This window comes from Tamandua tetradactyla, chromosome 17, assembly GCF_023851605.1.
Source record: "Tamandua tetradactyla isolate mTamTet1 chromosome 17, mTamTet1.pri, whole genome shotgun sequence".
Lineage (NCBI taxonomy): Eukaryota > Metazoa > Chordata > Mammalia > Pilosa > Myrmecophagidae > Tamandua > Tamandua tetradactyla.
The window spans coordinates 6508478-6521997 of record NC_135343.1 but is presented as its reverse complement, the minus strand read 5'-3'; the positions used below and the strand labels follow the sequence as shown (position 1 = coordinate 6521997).

The following is a 13520-nucleotide window of genomic DNA, read 5'->3' as shown; positions in this document are numbered from 1 at the left end:
AAACATTTTGGAGAGAGTACCTTTTAAAGCCACAAGAACCAGGAGAGCCCATGCAGACAGAGAATTTTGGAGATGAAAGAATATGTCCCCATGGGAGCTTTATGGAACAAGAAGCCTGGAGAGAAAGCTAGTAGACATCGCCATGTTCGCCACGTGCCTTTTCAGTTGAGAAACCTGAACTTCATCCCGCTTTCTTGAGTGAAGGTAACCTCTTGTTGGTGCCTTAATTTGGACATTTTTATAGACTTGCTTTAACTGGGACATTTTCATGGCCTTAGAACTGCAAACCTGCAACTTGTTAAATTCCACCCCCACCCCCCCCCCCCCGTTTTGGGGCGCATGGTCAGGGAATCGAACCCAGGTCTCCCACATGAAAGGTGAGCCTTCTACCACTGAACCACCCATGCACCCTTAAATTCCCCTTTCTAAAAGCCATTCCATTTCTGGTATATTGTTTTCTGGCAGCTAGCAAACTAGAACAGCTTCTATTTCTTGACTTGGTTGTTGGATCCCTAGCTATGTTTGCTTTGTGATAATTTAACTTAGGCTATTAAAAACAAAAGGAGTGGAGTGCTGGAACAACTGGATATCCACCTGTAAGTAGATGAATTTGGACCCCTCTCTCTCAACACATAAAAAACTGAACTCAAAATAGATCAAACACCTAAATATAAGAGTTAAAACTATAAAACTTTTAGAAGAAAAAATAGATGTAAACCAAAATGCAAGCAGCCAAAGGAGAAATATTCATATATAGTGGATTTCATCAAAATAAAACCTTTTTGTGCAATGGCTATCACTAAGAAAGTAAAAAGAATGGAAGAAAATATTTGCAAATCATATGTCTGATAATGGTTTAGTGTCCAGAACATAAAAAGAACAATTCAACAACAAAAGGACAACTAACCCAATTAAAAACGGGCAAATGAATTGAATAGACATTTAACCAAATAAGATAAACAAGTGGCCAATAACTACCTAAAAAGCTCAACAACATTAGAGAAAATGCAAATCAAAAGCACAGTGAGATACTACTTAACACCTGGTAGGCATGCCATAATAATAATTTTTAAAAGGACAGTAAAAATTTGGTGAAGATATGGATAAACTGGAACCCTCATACATTGCTGGTGGGAATGTAAAATGGTATAGCCACTTTGGGAAACAGTGTGGCAATTTCTCAGATAGTTACTATATGACTTAGCAATTCTACTCCTAAGTTTCAATAACCAGGAGAACTGAAAACATGTTGACACAAAAGCATGAATGTTCATAGCAGCATTATTCATAAAGCTAAAATGTGGGAACAACCCAAGTGTTGTTTGATGAATGGATTAAAAATGTGGTATACACATACAGTGAAGTATTATTCAGCTATAAACAGTAACGCAGTACTGATACATGTTACAATATGGATGCTAAATGAAAGAAGCCATGCATAAAACTGCATGCTTCCATTTATTTGAAATGTCTAGATTAGGAAAATCCAGAGAAATAGAAAGTTAATGAGTGATTCTGGGATCAGAGGGGAGTGGGGAATGGGTACACAATGGAGTGGCAATGGTCACAAAATCTTGTGAATATATTAAAAATTACTGAACTGTTGTATACTTTAAAATAGTGAATTTTATGACACACGAATGAATCTAAATTTAAAAAGAATGATTTGTTACTAAGTGAATTATTTATTTTCAATTTATCTTTTTTCATGGTGTAGCTCAGAAGCCCTAATGTTTAGGGGTGATGGCAGAGATGGATGGAGAAACCAGTACAGGCTGGTCCAGTGGGAAAGTGAGAATTTGAGATATGGCATCTGTTCAGGGCAGAATGAAAACCACTTGGCTCCAAACTCTTTTTTTTTTTGGCATGTGCAGGCTCTGAGAATCAAACCCAGGTCTCCGGCTTGGTAGGTGAGAATTCTAACACTGCGCTACCCTTGCACTACTTGCTCCAGACATTTTAAGTCAAGATGCTCCCACTGTTAATGCCACTGTGCTCAAGCTGGGTGCTGTGTCCTCTGCCTAATAAAAGCAGTTTGGGAGGTGGCTGCACTCTCCCAAACCTGCTGCAGATGGGGCTATTTTAGAGAGTGGAGTGTCTCTGGAACCACAGCTGGTGGGACCAGGCCTTGGTGGGGAGAGGGAATGAACCAGGAAGACCTGACTGATGAAGTCATCACCACATGAAAAGGACAGGAATGGAAGAAAATTGGAGACAAGTGTAACCTTTACCATTGTGCTTCTGCAAAAATCCAATGACCTTTTCCAGCACGGTGGTTTTATCCATTTTCCGCGCATTGCCGGGAAGCATGGAACTGAGCTCTTTGATGAGAATATTGAACTGATCCCGACGCTTCTTCTCAGACTTGTTTCGTGAAGCTCTGTAAACATGAAACACACAGGTTACCAGAACATTCCACTCCATAAAGCCTTTGTTATGAAACCGAGGCCCTTTGTATCAGCGTGTGCTCTGTTGCGAATATTCTGTCAAAGCTCTTTCAGGCAATGCAACGTTAGCCACATTTCAGAGCTGAGTCACGGGGACAGAAAAATGTTCTGTTAGACTCTTGGCCACAAAGAGAGAAACCATTAATAGTAAGTTCTGACTCAGATGAAAAGCCTTACAGAGATTAGCTCAGTCACCAGATGCTGCTCCCTCAGGTTTCAGAGCTTTAACCTTCAGGGACAAACAGATGTAGTTTATTAAGATGGCTGCCATCCAGGCAGCTTCACTGAGCCCCTTCCTCAGCTAATGAAACAGCCAAACCACATCCCCTCCAGCCCAGAGCATCCTGCCCTCTGGTGCCAAGTCACAAAGGGTAGCCACATGTCTTGAGTGTCTCACAGGGGCCAGTGCCCCCCAGGGCAAATGTTCTGGTCACTGCTGGGGAGTCTCCTACTGGGGAGACCAGCCATACCCAACCAAGGACCAACACATGACATGAACTGCATGCGAATGTTAAGCTGCTAAGAGCAACTGAACCCTTTTAAAAACAATCTAATATACTGAGAACATCTGAAGGACAGGTGAATGTGGAACTGCTCAGTTTGAGGAAAGGGGATCTTCCCTGGGCCCTGCCAACCCCCATGGAGCCTCCAAGGCACCTCTGAGGAATCCTAGGATTCCCCGGAACTGGGTAAGGAAACCATGGCTATAGGGGCTCCTCTAAGAGACCACAAAACAAGGATCGCATTCTCTCCTCTGAGAAGTCTTGGACCCAATGCTTCTCAAGGTTCCTTGATCTTTAATGAGTCTCACAGACACAAGGGCTGGCTCTCAGCTTTACAGGGTCAGCCCACCATGGGGAGCTGGCCCACCTCTCCGAAACTCACACAGAATGGATTTGTTCCAGAAGGTCAGCTCACTGAGAGAGAACAGAAGCCACTACCAGAGGGCCTGTCAAACACTTCTGCCTGCTGTTCCTGCACTTCTTGGTCTTGGTAACAAGGTTCCTGAGAAACTGACTTATCATCATGAGGCCAATGGACAATGGGTGAGCAGGACAGAGGGGACTGGTGGTTTTTGACAACCGCCTCAAGAGGGTCAAGTAGAGGGATTTACCTGCCTTGGGGGAGGTGTCCGTATCAAAAGAAGCTTTGCTTCCCTGGACAGCCTTTGGAAACATTTGGACACGTTCTAAATATCCTTTCCTAGACTGCCTCATTGCATACAACGTGGCTTTACTTCAACACACACGTTCACAACCAATTTCATTCCGATATCTTAGTTTGTACTGTTTGCTGATAAAACCTGGACAATTCTTCAAATCTCATCTAAAATGCACGACCACTAACCTGTCCTCAGGGTCTTCTCCATTTCCTGTTCCCCCCCCCCCCCCCCCCCCCGTCATTCCTATCTGTTCTTGCATTTTGGGAGGATCTAAAATTCTTAAAGGGATTCTAGAAAGGCCTCATTCTTAGCTGAGTAGCCATCATCACATATGTTCTTGTACAATCACAGACTGATTACAGGTACAGGAATAAGATGCTAAAGTGCCTTTTCGCAAGCCAAGGTGAAAAGCAGAGTGTTCAAACACATGGTAGAAAAGAATGGAACCTTTTAACTTCTGAGTGACTGTCTATGCATTATAAATAATTTTTTGGCCTAGATATAAACAGTGACGTGTGTGGCCTCCTTTGCCAAAAAAAAGCTCTGTTCCTGTCCTAGTTTGCCCATTATAAATTATTTGTGAGCTGATAACACCCAGCTCATTAATACTCTGTTCTCTCCTTCAGTTGGGTGTAATGACTACAAATATCGCCTGGCAGAGAATACGATGAAGACTTATTAGTGCCAGAAACACAGGCTTGCTTCTGTCAGGCTCTGCCTGGGACACACTGTGAGGCCTGCTGGAAATCGGTCAACACCAGCTGGATTCACAGCTCTCAGGCAAGAGAAAGAAAACAAGCCTGCACTGACCTGGTTACACAGGAAGAGGCCTGCTCAGTGGGCACCAAGATCACCATACACAAGCCAGCCGGACAAGCATGCACAGCCTCTGGGTTTCTACATGTCTTCTTTTCTTTTTGAGATATTATTTATGTTGAGTAATATTGACCCATTTTATGTGTAAAGTTTGATGAGTTTTGCTAACTGTGTAACCATCACCAAGGTCAGGTGAACAACGGTTCTCCTAGCCTAAAAAGTTGTCTTGTGTCTCCACTACGGTCACAGGCAACCACTAAGATGCTGTCTCTTCAATTTCACCTTTTCTAGAATTACATATACATAAAATCACATAGTCTACAGTCTTTGAACTTTCATTTAGCACAGTTTGGGAGATCCATGTTGCTGTATATATTAATATTTAACTCCTTTTTGCTAAGAAGTATTCCATTGTATGAATATATCACAGTCTGTTTATCCATTTACCAGTTAATGGACATTTGGGTGGTTTCCAGTTTTGGGACACTAAGAGTAATGCTGTTACAAATATTCATGTGCTATCTTGAATATTTATGTATAAGCCTTTGTGCATTCTATATATATATTCATCTCTCTTGGTGTATTGGTTTGTTGAAGCTGCCTGTAATTAGCTAGGGTTCTCTAGAGAAACAGAATCAACAGGAAATATCAATAAATATAGAATTTATAAAAGTGTGTCACATAACCATGGGACCATAGAGTCCAAAATCCGTATGGAAGGTTGTGAAGCTGATGATTCCAATGGAGGGTGTGGATAAACTCCACAGAAGAGGCTTGCCAGCTGAAGCAAGAAGAGAGCCTCTTCTGAATCCTCCTTAAAAAGGCTTCCAGTGATTAGATTAAGCACCACTCATTACAGAAGACATTCCCCTTGGCTGATTACAAATGAAATCAGCTGTGGATGCAGCTGACGTGATCATGATTTAACTCTATGAAATGTCCTCATAGCAACAGACAGGCCAGCACTTGCCCCACCAGACAAACAGGTACCATCACCTGGCCAAGTTGACACATGAACCTGACCATGACACTGCTGGAATGCAAAATACCAGGAATGGAACAGCTCTTTAAAAGGGGAATTTATTATATTACAAGTTTACATTTCTATGGCCATAAAGATGTCCAACTAAGGGATCCATAGAAAAATACCTTGAGTCAAGAAAAGGCTGATGAGGTTTGGGGTTTCCCTGTTAGTTAAGAAGGTATGCGGTGATGTCTGCTACTTTTCTCTCCTGACTTTTCATTTTAAAAATCTTCCCCAGGGATGTTGTTCTGCCGCATCTCTAAAGGTCTCTTGTGTTTGTGTCAGCTCTGAAGCATTTTCCAAAATGGTTTCCTCTTAAAGTCCTCTTAAAGGACTCTAGTAAGTGACCCACCTTGGGTGATCCACCTAATCAAAAGATCCAATCCACAAATGGGTAAGTCACATCTCCAACCTGCAATACTGAATCAGGATTAAAGGACATAGATTTTCTGGGGCACACAACAGTTTCAAACTGGCACAACTGGATAAATACATACGTGTGAAATTGCCGGGTCATATTATAAATGTATGTTTCACTTTAGAAGATACTACCATGCTGTTATGCAAAGTAGCTATATATTTCTGCATTCCCACCAGCAACATATGCAAGTTCCAGTTGCTCCACATATGCTTGCCAACATGTGGTTATGTCAGTCTCTTCCACTTCAGTCATTCTAGTGGGTGTGTTGTGTTATTTCATTCTAATTTTATTTATATATTTTTACATACTGTATGGTGGGGTCACATTTCATTCTTTTTCCATGTGAGTATCCCGTTATTGCAGCACCATTTGTTGAATTTTCATTGTTTGTTTTATTTGTTTGCTTGTTTGTTTAATGGGAAATACATGAGCTGGGAATCAAACCTGGGTCTCCCACATGGCAGGCAAGAATTCTACCACTGGACTACCCTTGCACTCCTTTCACTGTGGTTTTAAATTGCATTTTTCAGATGGCTAGAGATGTGCAACTTCTTTTTACATGCTTAATAGCCATTCATATATATTCTTTGGAGAACTGTCTGTTCAAATCTTCTGCTCACTTTTTAATTGAGTTATCTTCTTATCATTGAGTTTAAGTGAAAGAAAGGGAGAAGGAGAAAGGGTGAGGAAGAAAGAGGGAAAGGGAAAGAGAGCGAGAGTGTGTGTGTGTGAAAATTTATGTTGTAGATACAAGCCTCAGTCTCTGATTCTAAATGCAAGGATGAAAGAGGCACAGTTATCTTCTCCGAAGTGCCTATCATTGGAAATCTTGGAAAGTTTGGCAATAATAGGTAACATGTGCTGGGTACTCATCATGTAAAGTTATTTTTTTTTTAATGCAAAAGTAATGATTTAATGACAATAAGCAAGACAAAGCAATAGAATTGTTCCTCTTTTGCAGACTTGGGGACAATGAAATGTTTAGCTACAATTTTTCCCAAACATATATGAAACAATATTCATATAGAAGAAACACCCTCACAAATAACTGATGGGTGATGAACACACAAAGTTAAACTATGGCAAAACAAACTGAAAATTGTTGGGAGTTATTCATGTTAAATTCAACTTGCTTACTCTATTTAAAAATTAGTATCTGTAGAAACTAATAATAAATTGTATTTATTTCCAGACATTACAGAGAAGCTAACAGTTTATAACTGTTAAATTCTTAAATTTGAAATTACTGCTATACCATATATTAAAATAGTTTTAGATAAAATTCCTTCTTCCAGCAAATTCTTGGAACACTTAAAAATTTGCTTTAGAATTATAGTGATAAACATTCATTTTAAAAATACATTAATTATATCATAACCCAGGGAAAATGAATATATTATTTCCATATTCTTTGGTTAAAACTTTCTTTATTACAACAATAAAATTTAAGAGCAAACACATATTAATGGGGAATAACTGGCACTGGAAGGATTTTCTAATTGCTTTCAATGGAACAGAGTTTAGAATTAGAAATCCATATTAAAAATACTCTGTGCTGATAAGCAAGGCTCAAACATCGGTTATCTGCAAAGATCGAAACAAGGTGGAAAAATCTGAACAATGAAATACGTGAGGAATACACTGCAAACACTGAAAAGGGAAATAGACACATATACCATAATAGTTGGAGACTTCAATTCACCACTCTCATCAATGGACAGAACATCTAGACAGAGGATCAGTAAAGAAATAGAGAATCTGAATATTACTATAAATGAGCTAGACTTAACAGACATTTATAGGACATTACATCCCACAACAGCAGTATACACCTTTTTTTCAAGTGCTCATGGATCATTCTCAAAGATAGACCATATGCTGGGTCACAAAGCAAGTCTTAACAAATTTAAAAAGATTGAAATCATACACAACACTTTCTCGGATCATAAAGGAATGAAGTTGGAAATCAATAATAGGCGGAGTGCCAGAAAATTCACAAATACATGGAGGCTCAACAACACACTCTTAAACAACGAGTGGGTCAAAGAAGAAATTGCAAGAGAAATTAGTAAATACCTAGAGACGAATGAAAATGAAAACACAACATATCAAAACTTATGGGACACAGCAAAGGCAGTGCTAAGAGGGAAATTTATTGCCCTAAATGCCTTTATCAGAAAAGAAGAAAAGGCAAAAATGCAGGAATTAACTGTCCAATTGGAAGAACTGGAGAAAGAACAGCAAACTAATCCCAAAGCAAGCAAAAGGAAAGAAATAACAAAGATTAGAGCAGAAATAAATGAAACTGAAAACATGAAAACAATAGAGAAAATCAATAAGACCAGAAGTTGGTTCTATGAGAAAATCAATAAGATTGATGGGCCCTTAGCAAGACTGACAAAAAGAAGAGGAGAGAGGATGCAAATAAATAAGATCAGAAATGGAAGAGGAGACTTAACTACTGACCTCACAGAAATAAAGGAGGTAATAACAGGATACTATGAACAACTTTACGCTAATAAATACAACAATTTAGATGAAATGGACGGGTTCCTGGAAAGACATGAACAACCAACTTTGACTCAAGAAGAAATAGATGACCTCAACAAACCAATCACAAGTAAAGAGATTGAATTAGTCATTCAAAAGCTCCCTAAAAAGAAAAGTCCAGGACCAGATGGCTTCACATGTGAATTCTATCAAACATTCCAGAAAGAATTAGTACCAACTCTCCTCAAACTTTTCAAAATAATCAAAGTGGAGGGAAAACTACCTAATTCATTCTATGAAGCCAACATCACCCTCATACCAAAACCAGGCAAAGATATTACAAAAAAAGAAAACTACAGACCAATCTCTCTAATGAATATAGGTGCAAAAATCCTCAATAAAATTCTAGCAAATCGTATCCAACAACACATTAAAAGAATTATACATCATGACCAAGTAGGATTCATCCCAGGTATGCAAGGATGGTTCAACATAAGAAAATCAATTAATGTAATACACCACATCAACAAATCAAAGCAGAAAAATCACATGATCATCTCAATTGATGCAGAGAAGGCATTTGACAAGATTCAACATCCTTTCCTGTTGAAAACACTTCAAAAGATAGGAATACAAGGGAACTTCCTTAAAATGATAGAGGGAATATATGAAAAACCCACAGCTAATATCATCCTCAATGGGGAAAAATTGAAAACTTTCCCCCTAAGATCAGGAACAAGACAAGGATGTCCACTATCACCACTATTATTCAACATTGTGTTGGAAGTTCTAGCCAAAGCAATTAGACAAGAAAAAGAAATACAAGGCATCAAAATTGGAAAGGAAGAAGTAAAACTATCACTGTTTGCAGACGATATGATACTATACATAGAAAACCCAGAAAAATCCACAACAAAATTACTAGAGCTAATAAATGAGTACAGCAAAGTAGCAGGCTACAAGATCAACATTCAAAAATCTGTAGCTTTTCTATACACTAGTAATGAACAAGCTGAGGGGGAAATCAAGAAACGAATCCCATTTACAATTGCAACTAAAAGAACAAAATACCTAGGAATAAATTTAACTAAAGAGACAAAAAACCTATATAAAGAAAACTACAAAAAACTGCTAAAAGAAATCACAGAAGACCTAAATAGATGGAAGGGCATACCGTGTTCATGGATTGGAAGACTAAATATAATTAAGATGTCAGTCCTACCTAAACTGATCTACAGATTCAATGCAATACCAATCAAAATCCCAACAACTTATTTTTCAGAAATAGAAAAACCAATAAGCAAATTTATCTGGAAGGGCAGGTTGCCCCGAATTGCTAAAAACATCTTGAGGAAAAAAAAACGAAGCTGGAGGTCTTGCGATGCCGGACTTTAAGGCATATTATGAAGCCACAGTGGTCAAAACAGCATGGTATTGGCATAAAGACAGATATATCGACCAATGGAATCGAATAGAGAGCTCAGATATAGACCCTCTCATCTATGGACATTTGATCTTTGATAAGGCAGTCAAGCCAACTCACCTGGGACAGAACAGTTTCTTCAATAAATGGGGTCTAGAGAACTGGCTATCCATATGTAAAAGAATGAAAGAAGACCCATATCTCACACCTTATACAAAAGTTAACTCAAAATGGATCAAAGATCTAAACATTAGGTCTAAGACCATAAAACAGTTAGAGAAAAATGTAGGGAGATATCTTATGAATCTTACAACTGGAGGCGGTTTTATGGACCTTAAACCTAAAGCAAGAGCACTGAAGAAGGAAATAAATAAATGGGAGCTCCTCAAAATTTAACACTTTTGTGCATCAAAGAACTTCATCAGAAAGTAGAAAAACAGCCTACACAATGGGAGATAATATTTGGAAATGACATATCAGATAAAGGTCTAGTATCCAGAATTTATAAAGAGATTGTTCAACTCAACAACAAAAAGACAGCCAACCCAATTACAAAATGGGAAAAAGACTTGAACAGACACCTACCAGAAGAAGAAATACGGATGGCCAAGAGGCACATGAAGAGATGCTCAATGTCCCTGGCCATTAGAGAAATGCAAATCAAAACCACAATGAGATATCATCTCACACCCACCAGAATGGCCATTATCAACAAAACAGAAAATGACAAGTGCTGGAGAGGATGCGGAGAAAGAGGCACACTTATCCACTGTTGGTGGGAATGTCAAATGGTGCAACCACTGTGGAAGGCAGTTTGGCGGTTCCTCAAAAAGCTGAATATAGAATTGCCATACGACCCAGCAATACCATTGCTGGGTATCTACTCAAAGGACTTAAGGGCAAAGACACAAACGGACATTTGCACACCAATGTTTATAGCAGCATTATTTACAATTGCAAAGAGATGGAAACAGCCAAAATCTCCATCAACAGAAGAGTGGCTAAACAAACTGTGGTATATACATACGATGGAATATTATGCAGCTTTAAGACAGGATAAACTTATGAAGCATGTAATAACATGGATGGACCTAGAGAACATTATGCTGAGTGAGTCCAGCTAAAAACTAAAGGACAAATACTGTATGGTCCCACTGATGTGAATGGACATTCGAGAATAAACTTGGAATATGTCATTGGCAACAGAGTCCAGCAGGAGTTAGAAACAGGGTAAGATAATGGGTAATTGGAGCTGAAGGGATACAGACTGTGCAACAGGACTAGATACAAAAACTCAAAAATGGACAGCACAATAATACCTAATTGTAAAGTAATCATGTTAAAACACTGAATGAAGCTGCATCTGAGCTATAGGTTTCTTTGTTTGTTTGTTTGTTTGTTTGTTTTACTATTATTATTACTTTTATTTCTTTTCTCTATATTAACATTCTATATCTTTTTCTGTTGTGTTGCTAGTTCCTCTAAACCGATGCAAATGTACTAAGAAACAATGATCATGCATCTATGTGATGATGTTAAGAATTACTGAATGCATATGTAGAATGGTATGATTTCTAAATGTTGTGTTAATTTCTTTTTTTTTTCTTTCCGTTAATAAAAAAAAAAATCTGAACATGATTTTTGAGTGCACGAAACATAGTAATTTCTTTATGTAATTTATAAATATATGATATGATACTGTTTCCTGTTACATCATATACCAATTATACCATTGTACAACAGACATAATACCATCTGATTCCTATAAAAGCAAATCATTTTAGCAACTCTATAAAACAAATGGTAGTACCCTCTTTCAGGCATACAGATTATAAAACTGAAGTTTGCTTTCCTTTGATGGGTTTTGGGCAACAGAGTAATAAAAAAGGAAACACAGGAATCAAATGGCATTTAGCAAGAAGCTGTTATTCACAATGACATAGCTACATAGGATACCTTAATCTATGTATATTCTCTTCGTTTGTTGAAATTTCAAGATAAAAAGCATTTGTTTCCACAGGTTCACAAAACAGCATAACGAGAACAATCAAGGAGGATTTCATGTAGGCGTTAATTGAATTAACAAACTAGCCCAATGCTCATATACATATTTCCAATTCAAACAATAGTTATAGAAACCATTTCACATCTTTCCTAACACATGGGAAAAAATTCTCACCTGCCTCTCCCCAGAAACCAATTCTTTATAAGAACAATTAAAGGCAATATTTTAAGTGCTCTGGATGTATTAACTCGTTTAACCCGTGATAACCCTTTAAGGTAGCTTCTGTTCTGTTTTCCATTTCACAAGTAAAGCAGCAGAGGCTCTGAGAGGCTGTGAACTTGCCACCATCATCCAAGTGGGAAGCAGTGGCACTGGGATGCAGGCAGATGGCCAGCTCCAGTGCCTGCGCTGGGAAAGACTGCACCTACTGCCCTGGTCTTCATCTCTCTCCAGAATCACGATGATGTGATGTGCTATGGGATCTGGACTCAGGGTTCTAGGAGCACAGAACTGAGAGTGACTAATTCCAGCTGCTTGAGTTTAGAGCTCAGAAATTAAACGCACCCTGTAGAAAATCAGCATGGTGCTATAACAGGATGGCTGTGTATGTGTTCTTCTGTGAACCCCTGTAGGGAAGGATACTATGAAAAATGAAGGCAAAAGACTACAACCCGAGCTCCACCTCCTAGAAGAGGCAGTCCCTTCCCATTACTGTGGCCAGTTATATGATTTTAAAAAGCATGACACTGTGTTTGTCAGAATTGCTATTTACCAAGTCTTTCTAGTTTTCCTTCTAGACACTCAGGGTTGTACTTCCTGGTCCCTTGGTGGTAGGCATGGTCATGTGACTTGTTTTGGCCAATGAAAGCCAAGAACAAACGCATGGCATGTGCATGTATATGCATGTGTGTCAGTTTCAGGAAGAAGTTTGAAGAGTCACTGTAAAATGTACCACATTTCTTTTTCCTACATGGTAAGGAGAGTGGGGAAATATCCCTCAACCTGGATTCTCGTCTGAGGACACCTTAAAGCAAAGGCCCCAGCCAATCTGTGATGACCACATAGGATTTAGATTTAGGGGTTGTTCCCTGTGGGCAGAAGCAAGCCTATGTGAGTGAAGATACTGGGGGACTGAGACCAACAGTGACGCACTGAGGAGACCTGAAAGTCTCTTTCTTAAGTGCCATATGGACAGACCTCCAGGGAAGGGGAAACAAGTCACTGTCTAGCTCCATGTTGACGATATAGAGGCCTCTTACATTTCTGACAGGAGTTTTCCCAGATCTTGGTAATTAGAAACAGGATAGAATATCCTTCATTCTACAGCCTTTGGTTAGTGCCTTCTGTGGACAAGGTACTGTATAAAGTTATTATGGTGGAGGCAAACGTGAATATGACCTGGTCTCCATCTAAAGGAAGCTTAAAGCCTAGAGGAATAGATTGAATTTGTCCATCAGTAGCTAGTATATGAGCAGAATGTAATTTGGGCTAGGTTGAGCAGTTTAAACAAATGGCTAAGAGCGATCACAAAGGAAGGAGATGAGCCATGTGAGGTTGTCCTAAGAGAGGAGAATGGGCAGGTGGTGGAGAGCATAGTCCAAGGGAAGGCTGAGCAGTCAAGCTTGACAGGAGAGTTGGAGGCAACATGGGAAAGCAAAGCAAGATGAGCAAGGACAACAAGAGTGAGATGGATCATGGAGTCCTAAATCTCAGACCAAGTAATTTGGTTTGA

The 13520-nt window shown here is 39.1% G+C and overlaps 1 protein-coding gene across 7 annotated transcripts in view; it reads right to left on the bottom strand.

Moving 5' to 3' along the window:
* NPAS2 (neuronal PAS domain protein 2) overlaps positions 1–13520 on the bottom strand; it is a 201325-nt gene that overhangs the window by 70489 nt on the left and 117316 nt on the right. For 6 of the 7 annotated variants that reach the window (XM_077133889.1, XM_077133891.1, XM_077133893.1 and 3 more), the window contains exon 3: positions 2232–2380. In XM_077133889.1, coding sequence (XP_076990004.1) covers positions 2232–2380 — 149 coding nt within the window. Of the gene's footprint in view, positions 1–2231; positions 2381–2624; positions 2865–13520 lie in introns of those variants that run through there. The other variant, XM_077133894.1, reaches the window with a different exon arrangement.